Source organism: Budorcas taxicolor, chromosome 1, assembly GCF_023091745.1.
Source record: "Budorcas taxicolor isolate Tak-1 chromosome 1, Takin1.1, whole genome shotgun sequence".
Classification (NCBI taxonomy): Eukaryota; Metazoa; Chordata; class Mammalia; order Artiodactyla; family Bovidae; genus Budorcas; species Budorcas taxicolor.
Window position 1 is genome coordinate 2,978,141 of NC_068910.1, and position 25,630 is coordinate 3,003,770.

Below are 25,630 nucleotides of genomic sequence, written 5' to 3' on the forward strand. Positions count from 1 at the left end.
TACAAAACGAGGCCGGCGACGGGGTGGACCGTGATGGTTGGTGAGATACACCTGTGCAGCCAGCCTAAGCGTGTGACTGGACTTCCCCGGCTGTCCACCCCCGAATCGGACAGTGGCAGGACCACGGGGAGGGGGCAGTAGGCTCACCTCTCCGCCGGGCTGTCAGGCTCAATAAAACGCACGAGGGGTGGGGAGGACAAGGTCTCGGTGGCGAAGATGCCGCCCTGGAGCTGGAGGCCGAAGCCGCTGAGGGGGTCTCCGCAGAGCACAACCTCCGTGGTCTCCGTGTGCACAATCTGGCCGCCTGGCCCCACCGTGCTGGAGGCGAGCGACACTGCAGGGCAGGCGGGCACGGCACTCAGGGCACTGTCCCGGGGGTTACTTCCTGCCAGAGCCCACCCACCCTCGGCGGGACCAGGAGTCAGAGAGGGCGTGAGTGGGAGGCCCGCCCCGCCTCGGGGCGGGGCCAAGTCGCGGCCCATTCTGAACTTCGGGGTCGTGGGTTCCACCTGGCAGAGCTGCGGCCAGGACCCAGGAAGACAGCTCCTGGAAGGCCATGTTATAAAACAGGCTCCGAGGGTCCGTGATATGACGTCCTGTGATGCTGTGTGATGTTATGCTGGGATCAGTCGCTAAGTCGTGTCCTACTCCTTGCAACTCCACCGGCTGTAGCCCGCCAGGCTCCTGTGTCCATGGGATTTCCCAGGCAACAATACTGGAAAGGGTTGCCATGCCTTTCTCCAGGGGATCTTCCCGGCCCAAGGATCAAACCCGTGTCTCCTGTATTAGCAGGTAGATTCTTTACCACTGAGCCACCACGGAAGCCCTGTGTGGTGTTATACTTCAACTTATTTTATTATTGTACCATATATCAAATATCACATTATATTACTGTTAGATGCGATAGTATATATTATGCCATTTTGGGGCAACAGCTTTATTGAGATATAGTTCAGCTTCCATAGTATTCACCCACAGAATGTACAATTCAATGGGTTTTAGTAAATATATTGATTATTTAGTATAATCAAGTTGTACAACCATCCCCTCAATTAATTTTAGAACATTTTCAATTCCTCAAAGAAACCCTGTTTCCATTAGTCACTCAAATCCTCCCATCTCTCCCAGCCCTAAGCATACTTTCTATGTCTATAGATTTGCCTGTTAAGGACATTTCATAGCAATGGAATCATACTATAAATGGTCTTTTGTGTGTGGTTTCTTTTTAGCATGTTTTCAGGATTCATCCATGTAGCACAGATCAAAATGTCTTCCTTCTTGAGGCTAATATCCCACTGTATGATGACATCACATTTTTAAAAATTAATCCATTGATGGACATCTGGGTTATTCTCACCTTTTGGATATTATGAATTACACTGTATAAACATTCATAAATAGGTTTTGGAGTGAATATGACATATGTTTTCATTTCTCCTGGGTATTTACTTAAGAGTGGAATTTCTGTGTCATATGATAACTCCAAGTTTAACTATTTAATATATTATGTAACATTCTATTTTATATTCCACATATAAAATACATTTGTATTATTAATATGGATATTGGATATCATTTATTAAATAAAACTTATATGTCATTCTATTAGCTATACCATTGTATCTTTATATATTATTTTCTTCAGTTCAGTTCGGTTCAGTCACTCAGTTGTGTCCGACTCTGTGCAACCCCATGAATCGCAGCACACCAGGCCTCCCTATCCAACACCAACTCCTGGAGTTCACTCAAACTCACGTCCATCGAGTCGGTGATGCCATCCAGCCATCTCATCCTCCGTCGTCCCCTTCTCCTCCTGCCCCCAGTCCCTCCCAGCATCAGAGTCTTTTCCAGTGAGTCTTTATGCTATTATATATCACATGTTATAATATGTGTAACAAACTTTATTGTTGGATATATTGAGTTATTATATTTCTATTCATTATTTTTTCACTATTATATCTCCAATGATAAAAATGGTATCTGGAATATTGGAAGTGTTCAAAAATTTCTATTTAACTAATTTATCGTTATCATCAAGGAAGGAGACAGGTAAGGGGGTCCCAAGAGTCTCCAGGCTCCATAAGCTCCTGCCTGTGAAAAATATTTCTGAATCTTTTCACCTACATACCGGCTGCTTCAGTGGGTGACAATGGTGGTTGGTAAAGTTGGACTGCAAGGGGATCCAACCAGTCCATTCTGAAGGAAATCAGCCCTGGGTGTTCTTTGGAAGGAATGATGCTAAAGCTGAAACTGCAGTACTTTGGCCACCTCATGCGAAGAGTTGACTCATTGGAAAAGACTCTGATGCTGGGAGGGATTGGGGGCAGGAGGAGAAGGGGATGACAGAGGATGAGATGGCTGGATGGCATCACCGACTCGATGGACATGAGTTTGAGTGAACTCCAGGAGTTGGTGATGGACAGGGAGGCCTGGCATGCTGCGATTCATGGGGTTGCAAAGAGTCAGACACGACTGAGTGACTGAGCTGAACTGAACTGAACTGAAAGTTGAATTTTATTACCTGACTCTGAATTCTGTTTCTCTTTTCGCCTTGGCTGCCAGGAAGCTCATAACCATGTTTAGTGCCTTTCAGTGCCAAACTGACTTATATTTCTCTCTTCCCTCACTTGGTTCAATCCTAAATGGCCCAGTTTGACCCTCCATTCTTCCTGGAGGCCTCTGCAATTCACATGGAAGGAGGCTGGGAACACTCTCTACGTCAACAAAGGAAAGACTCTCCCCAGGCCAGATTTCAAAATTCAGGGCCCTGGACTTCCCCTGGTGGTCCAATGGCTAAGACTCAGCGCTCTCAGTGCATGCAAGGGGCCTGGGTTTGATCCCTGGTCAGGGAACTGGATCCCACATGGTGCAACTAAGACCTGGAGCAGCCAAATAAATAAATATGAAAGAAAAAAATTCTGGGCAATCTTATGACTTTTTGCTACTTCCACATTATCGTTCATTACTACTCATTTTAAAAAACACTTAAGGGACTTCCCTGGTGGTCCAGTGGTTACGACTCTGCCTTGTGATGCAAGGGACATGGGTTCGATCCTTGGTCAGGGAACCAAGACCCCACATGCTGCAGAGCAACTGGGTCTGTGCACCACAACTCCTGAGCCCACCCGCCACAACTAGAGAGAGGATCTGTGTACCACAACAGAAGATCCCATGAGCTGAGACTAAGACCCAATGCAGCCAAATAAATAAAAACTAAATAATTTTTTTAATTTTTCAATAAAAAATACTTAAATACCTTCATTTCAAAAGGAACTCTATATAGTGATCACAAATAAAGAGAAGTGTCAATAAGCACACGTTGAGTAGAAATATACACCTAATAAAACTAAAAATTACCATATTCTGGATGGCTAGTTTCAGGCTTGTTGTGTCACTGTCTTAGGGAAAATTAATAAATGTCAGAAAGGTGGTAAAGACAAAGTAACACCACCCCCTGTAATGGATCAGAGGGTTGAAGGAGAGAAACATGAGAGGAAGTTACTCTGAGACCTTCGCAGAAATCTGAAAAAGGCAGCCTTTTTCAGACACTTGGCCACCACCGGCTGGAAATTTTTCATAATAAAGGCTTCCCTTGTGGCTCAGCTGGTAAAGAATCCACCTGCAATGCAGGAGACCTGGGTTCGATCCCTGGGTTGGGAAGATCCCCTGGAGAAAGGAAAGGCTCCCCACTCCAGTAGTCTGGCCTGGAGAATTCCATGGACTGTATAGTCCATGGGGTGGCAGAGTCAGACACGACTGAGCACCTGTTGGGAATCTTTCATAATAAAAATACAAGACAAAGTGTACAAATTCACTGTCACTCCTCAGGAGAGCCTTTGTGCAGTGCGCAACCTGCCCAACCATCTGCAGCAACCTGGTGTACCACACATTCTATGTAATGCCGCCTCCCCACCCCCGGCCCTGCCCCAAATACCCCACACTTTGGCAAATCTCTCTCTCAGGCATCGTGGCAGCCCAGAGGGGAGAGGAGAGACCACGGCTTACGTGAGCTCTTGTGTTCCCTTCTCCGCGGCCGCCTCCGCCCCATTGTGGTCCGGGGGCTCATGGGCTGGGATCCACGAGGGAGGGTGCTGGGGTTGGTGCAGGAAAAGGCATGGTTCACGGTCGGTGAGGAGAAGGGAGACGAGGATAAGGCTGGGGAGATGAGAGCACAGACCCATGAGCCCAGCAGAGCCCTCCACCCCGCCCCAGGGAGACACAGGGGCGCCTCGCCCGCTCCCACCGCCACCACGCTCACTGTGTGATCTCAGGGCCCTCTCTCCCTCTCTGGGCCTCAAAGCTTACAGGCTTTTCACAGACCTGGTGAGACCCGGCTGCCACACAGGGGCCCCTCGCTTCTCTGAGTCTCGGCTTCCTTCCCTACAAAACAGGCTCCAGCCCCTCCCCAGGGACAGAGGAGAGGGACCGCGGGGAGGGCACTTTACGGTGGCTCTGGTCCTGGCCGGCAGGGGCGGCCCAGGTGGGCGTCCTGCAGCGGCCGGGCCGGGGGCTGTGGCGGGAGGGCACGCAGGGGTCCCAGCGACGCGGCTGCTCGCTCTTCTGCACCTTCCCTGCGCGGAGGAAGGGGAGAGACAGGCGTTAGGGGCTGGGCGGGGCTGGACGCCACGCCCCAGGAGGATGAGCTCCGTCTGCCCAGCGACGGGAGGAGAGCGGGAACAGAAGGTCTGGAGTTTCCGAGCCAGGTTGGGCATTCCAGACTTCGCCCACACGTCACAGACGCCCACCGTGTGCCGGGCCCTTGCTCAGGGCTCAGCTACGCAGCAGCCTGAGAGGCAGGGATCCAAGAGGGAAAGCCGCACCAGCCCACAGCTGGGAGGGCTGGAGGAGCAGGATGGGAACCAGGCCAACCGGCCGGTCAGCTCCAAGGAGTGCGGCTGGCAGACGGTGACCAGCTGGAGCGCCTCCGGGGACTGTGGTCACGCTGTAGCCTGGGCAGCCTTGGCCTGGAGCTGGGCAAGCAGGGCACCAGGGCCGGGCGTTTCTGCCCCACGCTGGGCTCTCGGGGGCCACGTGGGTCCCTGCTGGGTTGGCCCAGGCTTGCAAGGACCTGCATCGCAGTCTAAGGCTGTCCCCCCTCAACCTTTCACGGGCCTCGACTTCAGTGAACTCTTGACTCCAGCTAAGCATCTGCTTCCCAGGGGAGCCCACGGACCCTGCCTTTCTCACCTCCCCGACCTGGTCCTCCTCCCCGCAGTCCAGACCCCATTCTGGCTCTTCCTTCCGCTGCAGGACTTTGCGGGGAGTGGGGGGGATGTCCAGCCTGGGGCAGCATGCTCTTGGATGGACGGACAAGGTCCCTGTGATCTCAGCCCATTGATTCTGCCTCCCTGGGCAGACTCTGGGGCCAGGAGCTGAGTCCAATCCTGGCTCCATCAGTGACCAGCTGTGGGACTGGGACAAGTCCCTGAGCCCCACCCTGTGCCTCGTTGTCATAACTGTAAAATGGGACAAGGCAGCTACCTCCTAGGGAAGCTGGGAGGACAGAAGGAGTTAACACATGGGCTTGGCAGATGTTTATTTAGGGAGAGCCAAGGGGACTGTCGGCAGCCAGGTGTCATCAGAAGGACCTGCACTGCTTGGACCCTCATAGCCTCTGTACTGACCTCATAGACGTGTCATGGGCATGTACCCAGATGACCCCTGGGAAGCCCCAGCAGCACAGCAGGGGTGAGAACAGATGCTGGGACATCTGAGGGGCCCACAGGGGCGGCTCTAGGCCCTCCTGACTGCTTGGCTGCCTCCTCTGGACCTGCTGAGGTGAGCCCACGGGTCCAAATTCTGAGTAGCACAGGGCACAGAAGGGCTATCCCCTCCCTTGTTCCAGCCCTCATACTTCTATTAATGCAACCAGTGATGGAACTAGCTTTGGGGGTATCCGCGCCAGCAAACTGTCAGATCAGCAAGTGTGAAAGTGTTCGTTGCTCAGTCCTGTCAGACTCTTTGTGACCCCATGGACTGTGGCCCACCAGGCTCCTCCATCCATGGGATTTTCCAGGCAAGAATACTGGAGTGGGTTGCCATTTAAACACCCAAGTTATTTATCTGCCCTACCTCCGCACCCTCAGCAGCTGCACTGGACACTTTGAGCGTCCCTGTGGGACAAGACATTTGTTCTACTAAATGCTAGCCTGCCCCTTAGCCCTCAGGGTTGAGCCCTGAGGTCTGCAGGGGACTCACCTGCCTCTGAGGGCTTGAGAGGCCGCCGGCTCTGGGGCGCAGGCAGGATCTCCAGCCGCACTTTCTCCGACACACTGGCCAGGAGCTTGGTGGCTTCAAGCAGCGAGCAATGTTCAGTGCTGGTACCGTCGATGGACAGGATGTGGTCTCCAGCATGCAAGGCCCCGCTCCTGGCCGGGTTGGGGAGCAAAGGGGAAAGGGTACAGCCAGACAGCTCCAGACGACTCTCCCCCCTGCACCCCCCCAACACACACCATGGCAGCTCCCAGCAGGTGCCCCACCTGTCCACCACACTGGCCGGCTTGATGCGGTCAATGGTGATGACCGGCTTGTTCCGGTGGGAGCCGGTGGTGAGCGAGATCCCCAAGGCTGACCCTGGCGTCTTGGTGATTTCCACTATCAAGGGCCCCGAAGCGTTGGCCACTGTGTCTGGTACGCAGAAAGAAAGAGGAGTTTGAGACGCAAATAAATATTGAGCACCTTCCTCTGTCTCAGCTTAATCCTCACTGCCAGGGAGGGATCACTGCATCCACTTCACAGACAGGAAAACTGAGGCGCCTGGAGGCAAAGGCCTCGTCCAAGTTCACATGGCCACTCAGTGGCAGAGGAGGGGCAAGAACTCAGGTTTCAGAGAGGCTCTGAGCCCAAGGCTTTGCTGAACAGTACTAATTTGCTCACATATATTGAGAGCCTGGGCTTCCCAGATGGTGCTAGTGGTAAAGAATCCACCTGCCAATGCAGGAGACGGAAAGAGACGCAGGTTTGATCCCTGGGTCAGGAAGATCCCCTGGAGGAGGGAGTGACAACCCACTCCAGTATTCTTGCCTGGAGAATCCCATGGACAGAGGAACCTGGCAGACTACAGTCCATGGGGTCACAAAGAGTCAGACATGATGGCAGCAACTTAGCACTCAAGCATCAAGAGCCTACTGTATACACTGAACTGTGGGGTTTCACTATGAGCCTTCCCCATCTCAGAAAACAGCACCCCTTGCACCTACCTACCCAGTGGCTGGAAAACAAAAACCGGCTCTTTCCACTCTCTTTCCCGCCCACGTGTCGAAACCTCAGCAAAGCAGGCCAGCGGAGCTTCATCATTTTTCCCAGATCTAACTCCTGTCTACACCCCCGCTCAGCCCCTGGTCCAGCCACCATCACTGTTCACCCACCCGCACGGCCGCAGGTTACAGGGCATCCCCCAGCCTTCCCCATCTCTCTCCCTGATTTTTTTCTGCACGCTTATCATCCTCTGACACACTCTGTATGTGACTTATCCCATCCATGGTCCATTTCTTCCCACCAGAATGTCAGCCCCATGGGAACGGAGACCTCATCTGTGTTATTCTCAGATGGATCCCCAGCGCCTGGCAGAGCGTGTACCCCTCCGAGGGGCCCAGAGAGACTGCAACTGGGCCAGGGTCACACAGCCCTTGCAGAGATGGGGATGTGTACCCACTACTCCTTGCCCTCCACCCCGGGGGCCTCTTCTCACTGCAATCTGAGCCCTCAGGCCCCAACTCACCCGGGATGGCCACGTCGTACTCCACCTGGAAGAGTGCCTCGTGGCTGCACTGCCGCAGCGTGGCCAGGGCAGTGGCATGGCTGGCCCCCTGCAGCGGGATCCCGTCAACGCTGAGCAGTCTGTCCCCCACCTTCAAGGAGCCCTCCCTGCGGGGAAGGGCCGGGTCACACCGCCTCGTCCAGCGAGTGAGAGAACAGAGGGAGGGCAGGGAGTGGAGGAAGGAGACAGGGGCAGAAAGGATGAGGGACAGCACGCGTGAGCGAACAAACCAGGGAGGGCACGTGGAAGAAGCTGAAGAACTGATGGAAGTCGGGTCAGCAACGACAACCCCCGCCCCGATTCAGTTCAGGTCAGTTCAGTCACTCAGTCGTGTCCGATTCTTCGCAACCCCATGGACTGCAGCACGCCAGGCCTCTCTGTCCATCACCAACTCCCAGAGTTTACCCAAACTCATGTCCATCAAGTCAGTGATGTCGTCCAACCATCTCATCCTCAGTCGTCCCCTTCTCCTCCCACCTTCATTCTTTCCCAGCACCAATTAGTGCTTAATAAATTCACAGTCCCAGGTCAGCCCTCCAGCGGCTGAGCTGGAGATGCCCTTTGAGGTCACCTCCAGGGCCTTACCGGGGTCCCAGCCCTGCCAGGGCCGCCCGGCACCAGGGGTGGGCCGTCTGGAGGCTTGGAGCTGCCTGCACACAGGGCCCCCACCCAGGGCCCCCTCCCTGGGTCTCAGCAGTGACTCTGGCCTGGTGACAAACATGCTTGGGAAGGAATTCCACTGGGTCCCAGGGGAACGGCCTGCGGGGGTTCGCCTCGGCCCGGGTCATATCCCAGCTCTGGAATGCCTGCCCCAACAGGTGGCCAAGGCTATTCTGGGTGGTTCTATGAATAGCTCGTCACAGGCCCCAAGGACGGGTTTAGATTTCTGACGAGGCCATTCCAGGCTTTTCTCAAAATGGCCAGGGATCGCCCTTCGGGAGGTCGGGGGCCCAGGAGCTGGGAGCTGGGTGTGCTCCTCCCTCACCTCCGCTCCTCCTGGAGCTGCTGAGCAGGACCCAGGCAGGGCCAGCCGGCAGTGCAGCCAGGACTGGGGAGGCTGTGTCATGGAGGGCCACAGTGACACCCGTCACCAAGCCCCACATTCCTCGAATCAGCTCTGCGGGGCTCCACTATTGGGCCCATTCCACAGATGGGAAAATGAAGGCCAGAGGAGAGGCAACAACACCACACCAAAGCTCTCCACCCTGCAGACAGCAGGTTCTTCAGGAAGAAAGAGCTCGGGGCCCCCCTCATTTGGGATTTAGGGCTGGCTCCACCAACAAGCCGCTGAGTGATGCTAGGCAGGGTGTCCCCAGTCTGGACCTCAGTTTGCTCCTAGCAGACTCTGCCCGATGTCCCCTCTGCCTTCGTCCGGGAAGCTGGGCAAGGGCAGTGCAGGCCAAGGCTGTAAGCTCCCCCCAGCTCAGACTCACCTGTCAGCAGGGCCGCCGGGCCGCACATAGGTCAGGACAAGCGGGCGGGACTTGTGCCCATCTTCATGGGCACCTCCTGGACAGAATTTGACAAGAGATGGCAGTCATCCCGGAGGCCCCAACCCAGACCTTAAGCGGGCTTCCTTCATCCCCTCTGCTCGAGGACTCTATACCTGCTATTCCCTGCCCCTCCTATGAGACATGAGCTCTAAATCCCATCCAGAGGCGGGACGGAAAGCAGGGAACAGAACCAAAGTCCTCTCTCAATTAAGCAGCTTGCTTTCTCTCCTGCAATCTCATCTGATCTCCCTTTTTTCCCTGGTTGCTAGGCAGCTCCGAACTTCACTTTCTGTTACAGCTTTTCCCTTTCACTTCCTCAATCATGCACATTTTATTGGTTGGCCAAGTTTTCCATCTAATATTTGATTTAATGATCCTAGGTTCTTAAAGGTCAGAAGGAAGATTATATAAATATAAATACAAATAAATATATAAATATAAACATATTATTTCATACATAATTATATAAATATAAGCTATATTGAAAATATACATTATATTAAAATAATATAGATATATTTTAAAGATATATTAATCATATATTTATAAATATATTTAATATTAATATAAACTTAATTTATAGTCACATATAATTATAAAATATAAATATATTCATAAACATAAATATATGTTTATTTAAATATATTTAAATATTAATGCAAAATTATTTAAACAAATGTTTACATGAATATATACTTATTTATTTAAAATTTAAATTGTATTTATTTAAATTTAAATATATATTTATTTATCTAAATTTAAATATAAATATATTATAATTCATCAGACCAAAGCAAAACACATAGAATTGGCGTTAGCCTTCCTGCCCCTTGACCCCAAAGGTGACTCTTACACTGACCTCTGAGGACAAAGCCAAAGCTATTGCCCTCCTTGTAGAGGGAGACGTCCACTGTCTTTGAAACAATCCCTGGGTTGTTCTCAGGGGCTGGGGAGAAGTGGAGACCCTCCTGAGTCCTTCTGTCGCATCACCAAGCTGGCAGCTGTCCCCAGAGTTCGTTCCAGGACAGGCGGGTCACCAGTCACAGACACTACAGGAAAGGCCAACTCCCCCCACCCCATTTGACAGGCAGGACAAGTGAGGCTTAGAGGCACCCTCCCCCCTGAAGCCCACTCAGTCCTCCACTTAGAAAGGGGAGAGGGCTGGCCCCGGCTCTCACAGAGACAACAACGGTAGAACTCAAGCTTGAGTCCAGGGCTGGCAGTCTTAGGCCTGAGCTCAATTCCAGACAGTTACTCAGATTTCAAGACTTCAGACCAACTTTGGAAATTCAGAGCTGAGCTAAAACACCCCAGGCCACTGTACTCGGTGCAGCACGGGAAGGGCAGGGACCAATGTACTCAGCGACATTCCTAAAACCTCCCCCACCACAGGAGAAGCATCTGGAAACCAAGTACACATGATGATAAGGGTGTTACAAATAGGCCCACCACCTTCTGGTGACAGCGCACTGCATTTGCAGCAAAGCCCCGGATGCGGCCTGGCGGTCTGTGGCCAGTCCCCTGGTCCTGCCCACCCAGGTGCTGGCGGGCAGGCAGCCGCGTCCCCCCCGCGACCAAGGCAGTGGAGGGGGTTCGAGGCCCGAGGGCACCCACCGGGCGGGGGCAGCTCAAACTCCACCTCCAGCACCACGCGCTCGCCCACATTCTTCAGTAGGGTGATGATCTCATCGTGGCGGAGCCTGGTCAGGTGGATCCCGTTCACTGACCGGATATAGTCGCCCACGTTCAGCAGGTCACTCCTGGGAGAGAGGAGGCCAGCGCACGCGCCGGCTGACACACGCTGGCGTTCACATCCTCCCCACCCACTGAATCCCGGGGTCTCTGCGGCCCCATCTTACAGGTGCGGAAACTGAGGCTCGGAGAGGACAGGCCTGGTCTGAGGCCACACGGCGGGTGAGGAGGGGAGTGCAGACCCTACCCTAGATCTGGGGGACACCCAGGTCTGGCCTTCTCCCCACCCCACCGATGCTGGCCGGCCTGCTTTCCCTCCTGCAGGGGCGTCACCCTCACAGTAAGAGCTCTACAGAGAGGCCACAGTGTCAGTGCTTGCTATTCCTTAACGCTCTTCCTGGGCCCAGAGGGGCAGTAATACAGAGGCTAACTCCTAGGTTTCATGGACCTGAATCTGCCTGCAATGCAGGAGACCCCGGTTAGATTCCTAGGTTGGGAAGTTCTGCTGGAAAAGGAGTAGGCTACCCACTCCAGTATTCTTGCTTCCCTTGTGACTCAGCAGGTAAAGAATCCTCCTGCAATGTGGGAGCCCTCGGTTCGATCCCTGAGTTGGGAAGATCCCCTGGAGAAGGGCAAGGCTACCCACTCCAGTATTCTGGCTTGGAGATCTCCACGGACTGTATAGTCCATGGAGTCGCAAAGAGTCGGACATGACTGAGCGACTTTCACTTGCATGGTCCAGGGAGCCCCCAAGGTGAAGTAAATAGTAAGAAAATGCAGGCAGTGTGTGCGGAAGTGCCAGCCAAGCAGAGTGGCGCTTCAGCCTGGGGCCTTGGGGGGGCTTCCCAGAGGCAGTGAGGGGGGAGGAATAGGAATTTGCCAGGGGGGAGGAATAGGAATTTGCCAGGAGGGTGTCTGGGCTTCCCTGGTGGCTCAGAGGTAAAGAATCTGCCTGCCTGTGTGAGAGACCCGGGTTCAGTCCCTGGGTCAGGTGGAGCCCCTGGAGGAGGGCATAGCAACCCACTCCAGTATCCTTGCCTGGAGAATCCCATGAACAGGGGAGCCTGGTGGGCTGCAGTCCGTGGAGTTGCACAGAGTCGGAAACACAACGAGGGGAGGAGGGTGTCTAGGGAAGGAGCCGTCTGGGCAGAGGGTTGTGTGTGTGAAAAGGCCTGGAGCGCCCCGTGAGTGTGGGGTGCTGGGGTCAGGTTGGCTCCAGAGTAAAAGGAATGAAGTGGCCTCCAGCCCTTCCTCCACAGACACCCAGCTCTTACTGCTCTGCAGAGGCCCCAGGACCCCCTCCTCTCAACCCGGCCCCCTTCCTGCCCGCCCCCTCCCCACCGAGCCCAGGCTTCTCACCTGGCAGCAAGTCCTCCAGGCCTCAGGTTGGAGACCCTGGGCTTCCCATCCTTGTCGGTGCCCCCCGAGATGGTCAGGCCCAGCGTGCTGCCCTCCTTCTTGGTCAGCTCCACTGTGGTGACCCCTCGGAACTCCTCTGCCAACAGAGAGGGGGTGAGTGGGCAGCATGGGGCAAACTCTGAGCCCCCAGCTTCAGGACAAACAAAACGGATGCTTGGTAAGCAGCGCATGATGGTAAGTGGCTGCGTGATGCTGGGTGAAATCATCTCCTTTTTACGGATCACAGAGGCTAAGGCACTAGTCTAAAGTCACAGAGCCCACTCCTTGGAGAAGACCCCGATGCTAGGAGAGATTGCGGGCGGGAGGAGAAGGGGACGACAGAGGATGAGATGGTTGGATGGCATCACCGACATGAATGGACATGAGTCCGAGCAAGCTCCGGGAGGTGGTGAAGGACAGGGGAACCTGGCATGGCACAGTCCAGGGGACAGCAAAGAGTCGGACACGACGGAGCGACTGAACGACAGCAAGGCCACGGGGTGAGTCAGCGGCAGAGCTGAGGCGGTCCGGCCCCGCTCGGAGCTGTCTGCGCCTCCAGGGAGGAAGGGGAAGGTGGGAGGCTGTTTACCTGGGATGCTCTGCCGGCGGCATGCCAAGGCCCCGGAGGCCGCTGCGGCGTCCTGGCCTCCTTTGGTGTAAGGCCCATTGTCTGCAGGCGGCAAACAGAGGGAAGGCCCTGAGCTGCACTGTCATTCCCATCGGGCAGACCCCTCCCGCTCGTTGGAAACAGCCCTGAGGGGTTCCCTCCTGCCCCCAGCCCCACCCGGGACGCTCTGGGGGAGCTTCATGGCTTCTCCCGCAAGGGCGACGCTGCCTCTTCTCTCAAGTGGCATGCTTCGGGGCGCCCACCAGAGTCTGGGCGGTTCTCTGCCGTGCAGCGATTCACCATCTCTACAGCAATCACCTCACTTGCAGAGAAGGAAGCTGAGGCTCAGAGAGGGATGACTCATGCCCACGGTCACACAGCCCTCGGCCAAGGCAGCTTCTGCCAAAAGCCAGACGCCTGGCTCCGTTGTCCAGCCCACCCCATGCTCCAGGTTCCCTGGTCCAGGTTCTTTATTCCCTCTCCAAGTCCCTTCTCAGTCCTGCACAGAGCTGGGTCAGGTCAGCTGGTAAACCGTCAAGCAGGGTGGCTCTCCCATGCTGCCCCTGGGGCCACCCCCTACCCCCAACCTCCAGGCACCTGTACAACACCCCAGGCTTTTGCTAAAGAACCCGCCTGCCAGTGCAGGAGACACAAGAGATGCACATTCGATCCCTGGGTCAGGAAGATCCCCTGGAGTAGGAAGTGGCAGCCCACTCCAGTATTCTTGCCTGGAGAATCCCCGTGGACAGAGGAGCCTGGAGGGCTACAGTCCACAGGGTTGCAAAGAGCTGGATACGACTGACACACAGGCTTCACCCAAGTCTGCACACGCCCCACCTGCCCCTCAGGAGCCCCTTCTCCGCCACCCCCCTTCACCACTCACCAGCAGTAGGAAGGCCACTCCCTCCTCGGCCCCCTGACCTCCGCAAGGCCTCACTCACAGGACCGTCCCCCTTCCCACACTTCAGAAGAGGGGATGAGAGAGGGCTGGGGCAACGGCAGAAGCGTCCCATCTCATCCCAGCCACGTCTTTTTGACGAGGGAGAGGCCCAGGTTAGTGTTCAGCCAGAGATGGGGTCAACCGGGGTCAAGATCAGGACACAGCCTGGCCAGGGCTCCGGGCTCAGTCAGAGGCAAGCAACGGGGTTCAATCAACCACAGGTTTCTCAACCTCAACACTACTGACACTTTTTTGCCGGATGCTGTACCATGTTTGGGCTTCCCTGGTGGCTCAGATGATAAAGAATCTGCCTGCCAATGCGGGAGACCTGGGTTCAATCCCTGGGTCAGGAAGATCCCCTGGAGAAGGGAATGGCAACCCACTCCAGTATTGCTGCCTGGAGAATCCCATGGAGAGAGGAGCCGGGAGGGCTGCATGCCTGCCCTCTAACCACTAGAGGGCAGCAGCATTCCACACCATCATCACAGCCAAAAATGACGAGACACCCGCCCTGTCCTCAAAGCGAGCAACACTGCCTCCCGACCCCCACTCGGCCCCTCATTGAGAATCAGGGCTTTAGATCAGGGGTGGAGCTCAGGCTGGGTCCAGGTCACGTTCAGTCTGGGGTCAGGGCTCAACCCAGGACTAAAGAAGCCTGAGAACCTTCACCACCTGCAGCTCTAACCATTGAGAAGCGGTTTCTCCAGGCCGGGGGACAGGCTTCCTTGGCTTTGCCAGAAGGTGGGAAGTAACAAATCAGACCGCAGTTGAGCCCAGAGTCGTTTCCAGGGCCCCTGGAGTCAGCCCCCAGCAGCTTTGCTCACCACCCGCGACCCCAGGCCCCGTATTCACATTTGCAGCCACGGATTCAGGCAACACCTCATTGAGTATAATGCCTCGTATTACGGTTCCCTCATTCGCACTTCATTTAGATTCAACAAGACGTTTCTGAGCTAATCAAATTAAAAAGACCGGGTTCTATCAACTGCATGACAGTGAACATCTCTGATATTTCAATGTGGGCAATTCTGGAATTAAATGTCTTGTTCCGTGCAAATTAGATTCCGCCACTGGAAAATCCTTCTCTCCTGGGCTGCCCCGGGAAGACCTGAGGTAAGCTTGCTTCCCAGCGGGTGCTCATGGTAAAGAACTCGCCTGCCTAATGCAGGAGACTTCAGAGATGCGGGTTTGACTCCTGGGAGGAGGGCGTGGCAACCCACTCCAGTCTTCTTGCCGGGAGAATCCCATGGACAGAGGAGCCTGACGGGCTGCAGTCCACGGGGTCGCAAAGAGTCAGACACGACTGAACGACAAACACTTTCACTTCGCTTAAAGTTTGCTGGCTCCAAGTTTGGGAGCCTGGAGACAGGGGAAGGGGGAGATCTCCTAAGGGCAAGAAAGCAGAGTCAAGTCTGCCAAATTCAGAGCTGTAGAATCTCAAAGAATGGAGAGGAACGGCAGCGGGTTCCGGCTGATTCTGGGGCAGAGGACCCGTTTCCTGGGGTGTCTCTGTGGCTTGTCAACACGACCTCTCTGCGCTTCCCTCATCCCAACATTCAGATTCTGCTCCAGTGAACGACATGGCACCAACTGGGCTGTGCTGGCACGCCTGTCACGGCTGAGGCTGGGCGGGTGTGGGGACGGGGGCTGTCTGCTGGCTTTGGGTTAACTGTCAGGCATCTGACCACACGATGCAACCTGAGGCTCATACAACTATGTGCGGAAAAAGAGTCAGCAGGCGCTGGGTGAGGACACAAGAGTCTTCTTCAGGGAGAGCACATGCATTTTAGGGTGTGGCCGTGATGAGTTCTCCGGGAAGCTGAGGCCACTCAGGACAGCTGACTGCCAGATAAGGGGCTTCTGGATCCCTCAGACCCCTGCCACTTTTACAGAGGCACCCACAAGGGATGCTACGATGTTCACTGAGGCTTGCTCGGAGGGGACTGTCCCCCACTTTCACAAACACCCTCAGGTCAGGGGGAAACAGGCGGCATTTACAGCAAAAACCAACACAAGGCCAGAATTACTAGTTAACTGTGTGACCTAAGTCTCCATTTCTCTGTGAAATGGGGGTGTCTCCCCCCAGCGCAGGCAGGAGAATTTGAGGGAATTATTTTATTTATGGAAAACCCTCAGAGGGCTCAGACCCCAGTCCTGCTCCCTCAGAGAACACGCCTGCTCTCTTTGGCTTGCTCTCTTTTTTGTTCCAGGACCTGGTAATTATATGCTTAGAGATGAAGGCTTTTCAAAAACATCTTTCCCACCAATTTTCAGCTGGAAACGTGCATAAAAAACAGAGATATTTTTATCTGGGTGTTTTTTTTTTTTTCCCTGTCTCCTCCTTCCAGCAATGGGCAATTATGAGCTTTTGCCTTCAGTCAATCTGTCCTGTAAGAACTCGCTTCAGAGAGAAATTCATTTCCGCAGTGATGCCAAGCCACCCAGCAAACGGGCTAGGCAAGTGGGGGGGGGGGGGCGGGGGGGGCAGGAGGGAGAGATGCCTGGCGGAACATAGACTTTACACGTGGTCCCCAGGCCCCAGGCTCAGTCCGGGTGGGTGGGCTTCTTTTCTATTTCATTTCTCTTGAGAGCAGTGCTAATTTGCCTTCATTATCTCTGTTTCTCTGGGGCCCCAGGGAGCTATTGAGCTTTGACAAAGGGGAAAGGAAGTCAGCCCCCCGCCACGCTGCCTTTGCCAGGGTCCCGCCTAAGCGGGAGAGGGGCTGGGGCCGTGAGACTGGGCAGGGGGGCTGTGGATGGGGCGTGGCTGACCTCTGGCTCTGCAGGCCTCGAGGAGGGAGCACTCAGCATCTGAGAGGGGCCACTGGGAAATTGAGGCCCCCGTGGGAGGTTCAGCTTGCGTCGGACAGAAAATGACCGCTTGACTGCAAGCCACCTGCAGGACCAGCCCCGCCAAGTGCCGATGGAGAGAAGGGGGGCTCCAAGTCGCCTCTGGGTCCAACCACAACAGCGCACAGAGTGACCCGCGGCTTGCTCCCTGCCAAGTGATCTGCTGAACCTGGCTGGCTTGGCCCCACCTCGGAAGGCATTGCCGGCTCGATGCGAAGGATGGACTCTGGAGTCTCAACCTGCTGCCGACTGGCTAAGGGGTCTGGAACGTGTCGCTTTGCCTCTCCAAGTCTTGGCACAGCGCCAGTGCCCACCTCGCGGGCTGGTGGGAGGAATCGGTGAGGCTATGCGGTGCCCCGAGCCAGGACGCATGTTAAGCTCTCTCCCTGGCCCTTCCACTCACATCATTAGAGAGATTTTCCTATTAATAACGGTAACTGTTCCTACTGATTGCATGCCAGGCTGCACAAGTTTTATCTCATGTATCCTCATCACCTGCTGAGGTGGGACAATCGCCATTCCCATTTTACAGATGGGTGGGGAGTGGTGGGCTAAGGCACAATAGCTTAGGTGACTTCCCATGGTAAGGGGCAGGGCCAGGATTGGAACCCAGGCCGTAGTCTAAGAAACTGCAACTTATTACCACTTTATCCTCACATGGGGCTTCCCAGGTGGCACTTGTAATAAAGAATCTCCCTGCCAATGCCCGAGTTCGATCCCTGGGTCGGGAAGATCCCCTGGAGAAGGGCATGGCAACCCACTCCAGTATCCTCGCTGAGAGAATCCCAAGGACAGAGGGGCCTGGCGGGCTACGGTCCGTGGGGTCGCCAAGAGTCGGACACGACTGAGTGTCTGAGTGCATATCCGCAGGTGGGTGGGTGCCATGATCATTCCTACGCTATCAATGAGGAAACCGAGGCACAGAGCGGTTACGGGTCACACAGCTCCTAGGTTGCTTAGCCATGGGCCGCTCCCACCTCCTCCCCTCGCTCCACGACGGTCCTGGGGGGACTCAACTCGGGGGTGATGCCTGCGGCCCTCCTGGCAGCAGCCTCGGCTCCTTTGGGCGCTCCTGACCCACCGAGTGACCGCCCTCTGGCCCCGGCGGGCTGGACCAGGGCAGACAGCCGGATGGAGGAGCAGCAAAGCCAGCTGCGGGCTGACTTCAGAGCGACAGCCCCAACCCCCGCAGCTCACAGGGCTCCCCAGAAGCTGTGGAGAGATCACCGGCTCAGCCACGGGCGACCCTTGCTCTGCTCAGTGCATTTTTTAAGGGAAACAAAAAGAAATTTATTAATAGATTTAAAAGGCAGACACCTGTTTCACTTGGAGCCAAGGACTGAAAAAAAAAAAACACCTGACAAAGGAAACTGGAGCCGATTAGCCCGGTACCTGGCCCGCTCCAAGCTCTTGACGGGCACTGATGTGTTTAACTCCTCTGAGTGATGGGCACTGATGTGTTTAACTCCTCTGAGTGATGGGCACTGATGTGTTTAACTCCTCCGAGAGCTCGAGAGCATCCCCCTCTACAGACAAGGGGACTGAAGCCCAGAGGGACCACTCAGCCGGGGGGCTGCCGAGGACAGACTGGGGTTGGTCTTTCTGGCCCCCAGCAGACCAGATCCTTAATCACCACCTCTGCCCTCTCCCGCCAAACATGAGGGCAACGGACCCCAGAAGAGGGGTGCCTGGGGAGGCAGCGCCCGCCCCCAAGAGCCCCCTGTTAGGGCTCGGGCACCCACAGGCTGGACATGACGAGAGAGGTTGCCAGCCCCGCAATCTCCCTGCTACAAGGAGTGTGGGGTCCCCGGCACTGGACCCTGAGCCCACGCTCTGGCTCATGTTCCCCCTCTTTGGGGCCCACGATGACCCCAGCATCGTGTGGGGCTGAGCACAGGCTGAAGAGGGGCCGAGGCCTTCTGGACCTGTGCTGCCCCACATCCCTCTGAAACCCACCGTATTGGAGTGCATGATCCCCGGACCAGGTCACCAACAGGAGCAGGGAAGACTCAGTTCACCCAGCGGAGAATCAAAGCAGCAGATCTCCCCACAACTGACCGACCTGGGCCTCCCTGACCTCACCTGCTAAAGCTCTGTGCTGGGCCAGCTCCACTCCGTGCAATGGTCCACCCACGCCCCGCTTCCACAGCACCCCAGGGCTTTCGCACTGGCTGTTCCCTCTGCCCAGAATGCTCCTTCCCCGACATCCACAAAGCCCCCTTCCTCACCTCCTCCAGGAACTTGTGGAATCTTTACCTTCTCATCTTCCCCAAGCAGCTTGTTTGAATTTATATCTGAACCCTGCACCCCTCCGGCACTTCGCATGGCCTTCTTTCCCTGACAGACCTCGCCTTTTTTTTTTTTTTTTCCTTTTAACTTAGTGATCTTTACTATCTGCCCCAGCTCACTATGATGTCAGTCCTGGGGGGCTAGTTTTTTGTCTTTCTGTTCACTGCTTTTTCCAGTGTGGAGAGTCTGGCACACAGGAAATGCTCAGTAAATCATTTGAAACGCAATTCCCACTTACAGATTAGGCGAATGGGGATCAGAGAGGTGGAATGAGTTGTCCAAGGTCATGGAGTCAGGAAGAGGCAGAGGCAGGATACAAACCCAAGTCTCCCTGGGTCTGGAGGCCACAGCCTCCGTGGTCTGGAGCCAGAGCATCCCCCTCACGGCCACGGCCCCGCTGAGAAGCAGGAGGTCAGGCCTGCCCGAGGATCCGGGTGGCTCTGGTGAGGGCCCCCACCGCCTGGAGGACAGGGCAGCTCAGGCTGTGGCAGAAGGACCCTCCCACCACCCCGACACACACGCACCCTGTCTGAGCCTCCCAGCTGGGACAAAGTCCGCTTTGTGGCCGGCCAGCAGTCAGAGGAGAGTGGACACCGTGGGGCGTGGGGCTTCCTGCCCAAATCTGCTTTCAAGCCTAACTGCACACCCCAGTCCGGGACACACCCCTTCCTGCAGGGCTCGGGGTTCGTGGGGTGAACAAGGCTCCCAGCACCAAGACGGCAGCAGCAGGGTATGGGCCTGAAAAAGGACTGGTGCTGGCAGAGTCCATCGGGGAGGAGAAAGGGCCCTGGGCACTGCGCCCCACAGGCCCCAAGTCCCAGCCTGGCTCTCCCTGAGGAGCCTGCCTGAGCACAGCCTGCCCGCTCAGGGCCCCAGCCAGCTCTGAGAAATGCCGAGGGTGCATGGACTGGCCACCTGTTGGCTGCCTTTGGCCCCAGGCTCCAGCGAGGCCATGTGGCCAGAGGCCCAGTGGGTGGTCACGTGATCCAAGCTGGGTTCATGGGAACCAGCCCTGGGACGTTTGCTGGAAATACCCTTAACCTCAAAGGCACTAGGGGTCCCCTGGGCACCTCAAGGAGAGGAGTCTGCCTGGAAATAAAGCCTGCCTGAAAAGAGGCAGAGAAGAGGCAGAGACCTGGGGTCTTCATCATGTTAACTGAGCACCTGGATCGCACTGTGCCTGAAGCCACATTTTGGACTTTTCCTTTTAAGAAGAAGCCTGAGTGCTGACACCAAGTGAGACAGGGGTGATCGTGAAGCGATGTGACCCAGGGAGGAGACCACAGTGGGGTCTGCAGGCATAAGGGAGTGGGTGTCAAAAAAGCCATTCAGATAGGAAGAAGCCAGGGAGATCACGGAAGGCCTTGAATGCCAGGATAAGAAGCTGTGATCACATCTGGGTCTTAGCAAAAAGAACCCTCCCACAGCAGCATGGAGCGGGTGGGAGAGGGGAGGCCCAGGAGGCCAGTGAGGAGCCTGGGGCTAAGGTGAGGCAGGTCGAGGGCAGAGACCACAATACCAAGAAGAGGGGGAAGACATCTCCCCAGCGTTGCCCCAGGTGAGGTCTCCAGGGCACTACCACCCCTGTGGCTCTGACCGCTGCAGGACGGACTGACCCCCACTTCTTGGGCCTGATGTCGAGAAGACAGACATGCCCAAGCCAAGAGAGGGGTGGAGTTGCCAGGAGGGGGCAAGGGCAGATCACAGGGGGTCAAATCCCAGCCGCAGCCCCGGACAAGTCGCTTAACACCCCCATGCCTCGGTTTCCCCAACTATAAAATGGGGAAATTAACAGTACTGAACGCACAGTGGTGTGAGGACGCCATGAGAAAAAGCAGAGACAGCGCTGGAAAGCATCTGGCACAGAGTCGGATCTCAAGAGCTGTCAGCTACTACTATTATTTCCAATATTATTATGATTATCTGGGGGCCTAGGGGCAACTCCGCCACCTGCGATGTCGGGGGGCAGGGTGAGGGGAGGCGAGAGCCTCAGTTCCTGGGCCCTCGGAAGCACGGTGCAGGGAGCTCTGCTGTAAGAGAGATCTGGGTGCCAAGCCCGCCTCAGCCCCTGTGGGTCGGCCTCTCTGACCCTCAGCTTCCCCACTGGGACCACAGTCCCTACGCTGGGAGCTGTTGCACGGTGGTGACACCAGGAGGATGCCAACTATGGGAAGGCATCGCTGGGGCCGCTCAGGACACGGGCTGAAGGGTGAGCTAGTGGCCCCCCAGCTCCGCCCAGGGTCCCAGCCCCGGGGCCACCCAGGAGTGAGACAGCTGAGCGACACCTGCCTGCCCCCTCGCCTCCTTCCCACCGACCAGTCACCCCTGCAGGCCAGGGGCACCGTGGGCCAGGGCAGGGGTTCTCCAACAGCACCCTGGCACCCGCGGGGCACACGGGGCGGGACGTGCCCCCTGGAGCACACCGGAGGCCGGAGCGCTGGGGCAGGACAGCCCAGCGGACTCGCTCCCCCAGGGCCGGGTCAGACAGACAGCCCTGCCACCTGCCCACCAGCCGGGCGACCGGCCCCCGCCCACCCTCCCGCGAGGGGTCTGGGAGTGGCCATCCCAGGCATGGCCCCTCTCTGGGCGGCGGTTCCAGAGGACTCCGTGGGTTCAGTCCCCCTCGCCCCTCCTGCCGGCCCATTACTCACCCGCCTCTCCAGGGGTCTCCCGGCTGAACCCACACAGCATGACTGCTATTGTCTCCCGGTGCCACCGGCTCCCTCCCTCGCCCTCCCCAGGGAGGGGCCGTGGGAGGGGAGCTCCTGGCTCCCACTGGCTGGGCACGCGTCCACCCACCGCAGCGGGCGGCCCTCTGCTTAAAGGGGACACGGCCGTCGTCACGGCTGATTCCTGGATGGGGCTCAACACACCCCACACCCCCCCCCCACCCCGCCACCCAGTCTGAGTCTGGGCAGGGGGTCTCTGAAGACGGCAGACCGCCCCCAGGGCCCTCAGGCAGACAGACCCCTGGGCCAACTCTGCGCCTGACGTGTCCCGGGACTTTGGGGAGTGACTGCTGCCCGCCCTAGACTCAGTGTTTCCATCCGGAAAAGGGGAACGGTGCCTGCCAAACTTTTTTTTTTTAAGTAGCAGATGCTAGTGGAATCTTGCACGGGATTCCCAGGACATGAGGCAGAGGACAACCAGTCATTGAACGAGGCCAGGGTGTGTCTGCAGGTCTCAGTGTAGAAACCCTCACCCTCGGAGCCCCCTGGCCCTTCCACGGACATTCCAGCTTCCTCTCCCAGGCCTCCGTCTCCTCTCCCCGAAGGTGGGACTTGGGGAAGACGAGCCCAGCACCCTGTTAGCCGGAGCATCTCCCAGCTGTGTGGGAAGACAGAGAAAGCCAGGAGCAAGTTCCGGCTTGATGGACAGGGGCAGCTGGTCACAACTCCAGCCCCCGTTGGGCCTCGGGCCGACACCCTCCTGGGTGCTTCCTCTGCACCAGCTCAGGATGGCCCTGACGACCCTGACTGACACCTGGGGCTCCCCTCCAGCTCTCCAGCTGGTTCTGCTCACCCACCAATGCTGGTACCGGCAGAGAGCCACACACCGCAGAGGTGCTAGAAGGATGGGGGATGGGGACTCGGGGTGTCAACAGCCTGGACAACGAACGGCATGTTGCAGCCAGCTGAATGAGCAGGGAAAGAGACGGACAAGGTCTCGGCTCCCTGGAAGCGCTCCGATGCATGGGAACAACGGGGCTCAAGTGTCCCCGGGTCCTGCAGCAATTGGGAGGGTGCGGCCTGCGGCTGGGAACCCGGGGCTTCATCTGAGGTTCCTCCCCAGCAGGGACGCCCAGCACAGAGCCCAGCCCACAATCCCCGGGTTGCCCAAGCTGGCTCCTGCCAGCCCCAACCTATTGGCACCTTCAGGACAAACCGGGACTCTGAGTGTGTGGGGGGGGTCACTTGCACCCCTGGATCCACAGGTCACGTTCCTTGCCTGATGCCCACCTCCCCAGGGTGGCTTCCTGTTTGGGTGACTTCAGGTACGTCCCAGGGTGCAGGGTGCCTTGGGCCTGAGGTGAGGTCAAAGGTCAAAGAGATGCCAAGGTCTCAGCCATAGGAGGGAGGGTGAGCACCAGGTAGGAGAGGGAACCTGATCTGGGAGGCGTTTGCTGGGAGAGGGGCTGTGGGCTCTCCGTGTGGCCCATGGTGCCCTGCAGCCGTCACGATAAGGCCCTTGATGAAGAGCCTGACAATCCCCAGGGCACCGAGAGCCGCCTTGGAGCAGCCCAGCTGCATCCCAGGCAGGAAGGGGCACAGCTCTTCACAGACCCTCATCCTCTTCCCGCCGCCCCACCCCCGCCCCGACTTACAGCCCAAGGCTTTGGAGTTCCATTCACCCCCTTTCATAAGAAAATATTTGCTCTCCGAACACATGCATTTAAATGAGCGATTAAGACTGAAGGTCTGAACCCTTGCCGTGTTTCTCTCTCGCGCGCGGCTCCTTTGGAATTTACTCTCGTGGAAGAGGAGCGGCCAGAAAGGTCACGCCACAGGTTATGGGAGAGCTGCCTTGCAGCAATTCTCTGAGAGCCTGCTGTGCGAGGAGCCAGCAAGGACACAAGCGAGGGCCAGCATCTTCCCCCTGCCCTCTGTCCCTGCCAGCCCACCAAGCACGTTTCACTCCACTTCATCCAAAAAGTGGGTCTGAAAGCAACTGTCGGTCCGTTCTGGAACAAGGCAGGGTTTAAGCGAATATTTGGCACAGAGAGGTTAGCCGACTTGCCCGAGGTCAACCAGCTGTGAGGGCAGAGCCAGGTGTACACCTAAGAGGGCTGTTCTTTTTTTTTAGAAGATTGCTTCTGTTTTGTTTTTCCTTTAACATAGAGATGCAGTACTTTTATTTTTTATTTTATTTGGCTGTGCTGGGTCTTAGTTGCAGTGCCTGGGATCTAGCTCCCTGACCCGGGACGGAACCTGGGGCCCCCTGTATGGGGAGCAATGAATCTCAACCATCGGGCCACCAGGGAAGTCCCAGAGGTCTGTTCTTAAAGGCGCGGCTAGATGCCTCTCAAGATGAAGAGGTCTGGGGGTGAGAAGAGGGGGTCCACCAAGAAGGCGTCTTTGAGCCTGAATGCGGAGGATGGGAAGGGCGGTGCCGTGAACACAGCGCCCCGGGGCAACGGAAGAGGAGACCAGGCGGGAGAAGACGGAGCCAGACCTCGGAGGACTGCTGACAGCCGCTCCTCTGGGTGTGGGCTGAGGATCAGCCGCATCAGTGTTACCAGCCCCACCGGGAGCACCCCCAGAAAGGCAAAGCTCAGGGCTCCCTGGGCCTGCTGAGCCAGCATCGGCATTTCAACTGGCTCCCCAGAGGATGCGGAAGAAGTTTAAGAGTGCTGTATAATGAGCCAGGCTTTCATCCTGCAGACAGTGGGAGCCATAGATGGTTGGAGAGCAAGGGTGCAAGAGGCTCCGCGAGGACCTGAGACTCAGGACACCGGGCCCCGAGGGAGGAGGGGGGAGGGCATGGGATGAGCAGCAAGGGACCCTGCTGGGACCTGGGAGCTGGGGGGGTGGGGGGGACTGCGGCGGGGCCCTGCCCCAGAGATGAGCCCTCTCATGCACTGCGGCCGAAGCTCGGGAAAACAGAGGAAACGAGGCACAGATTGCTGGGCGTGCATGCGGCTAGAAGCCAGGTCTGCTAGGGGCCGCCGGTCGCTTGTGGGCACGGGGTTTGAGTGTTCTACATTTCCAGCACTGTGGATGACCCGGGAGGGGCACTGGGCAGCCTGGGGAAGGAGGCAGGGCCACTGAGCTGACGGGAGGTCCCTCCACGGCCAGGAGAGGCCCTGACGCCTCCGCGTCCTCAGCTCTTACGGGACAGTCAAAGAATCAATAGCTGTGTGACCTGGGGCATGCGTCCAAACCTCTCTGGGCCTCAGCTTCCTTAGCTGCACAAAGGGAATAATAACAGCACCCACCCTCTAGGGTCAGGGAGTCCAGATATAGATTCGGGAAGCATTTATGAACCCACTTTTCTGCCAAGGGTCTCATCCCAATGCCTTGGATGAATGAGGCCAGAGAAGGGGAACTTCAAGGTGGCTGAGCACACAGGCCAGGCGCACCCAGGTTCAAACCCCAGCTCCGCCACCCAAGGACCTTGTCATTCTGGGCAAATCACTTCTGTCAGAACTGCTTCCCCACCAGTGACGAGCAAGGGCACAGAGGCCTTAGGAGGTCTGCCCAGTGCCCTGACCTCCTCCCTGCAGGGCATTCTTGAAGCCTCTTAGGGTGCCATGCGGTGTAGGATCCTGGCATCGCTGACCCCCACCCACCCAGGGACAGTGACCCCCCCCCCCCACCTCCATGAGTGGGAACTGACCCCACGCTGCACAGATGGGAAAACAGAGACCCAGAGAAGGTGATGTCGGAGCCCCACCAAGCCCCCTCACCCAGAGCAGAGTGGGGCTTGGACCCCAGCCTCTGCCCCTCCTCTCAGACCCCAGGGCTGGTTCGTCATCACCACGCAGACAGACCATGTCCTGAGCTGCCAGACACCCTGAGTGACGGCCGGAAATGAAGTCTGGGTGGGAAGGATGCGGAGATGGCGATCCGAGGACAAGAGATAAACCATTTATTGCTGTTCTG

At 56.7% G+C, this 25,630-nt stretch overlaps 1 protein-coding gene across 2 annotated transcripts in view; it reads right to left on the minus strand.

Annotated features, from left to right (window-relative positions):
• GRIP2 (glutamate receptor interacting protein 2) overlaps window positions 1-21,749 on the minus strand; it is a 45,344-nt gene extending 23,595 nt beyond the window's left edge. For both annotated transcript variants that reach the window (XM_052639202.1, XM_052639277.1), the window contains exons 1-12: window positions 21,680-21,749; window positions 12,932-13,012; window positions 12,304-12,439; window positions 10,867-11,012; window positions 10,112-10,198; window positions 9,193-9,268; window positions 7,721-7,866; window positions 6,480-6,627; window positions 6,199-6,368; window positions 4,446-4,571; window positions 4,006-4,155; window positions 148-334 (exon numbers count right to left, since the gene is read on the minus strand). In XM_052639202.1, coding sequence (XP_052495162.1) covers window positions 148-334; window positions 4,006-4,155; window positions 4,446-4,571; window positions 6,199-6,368; window positions 6,480-6,627; window positions 7,721-7,866; window positions 9,193-9,268; window positions 10,112-10,198; window positions 10,867-11,012; window positions 12,304-12,439; window positions 12,932-13,012; window positions 21,680-21,719 — 1,493 coding nt within the window. In that variant the 5' untranslated portion in view covers window positions 21,720-21,749. The remainder of the gene's footprint in view (window positions 1-147; window positions 335-4,005; window positions 4,156-4,445; window positions 4,572-6,198; window positions 6,369-6,479; window positions 6,628-7,720; window positions 7,867-9,192; window positions 9,269-10,111; window positions 10,199-10,866; window positions 11,013-12,303; window positions 12,440-12,931; window positions 13,013-21,679) is intronic.
• Window positions 21,750-25,630: the final 3,881 nt, after the last annotated feature.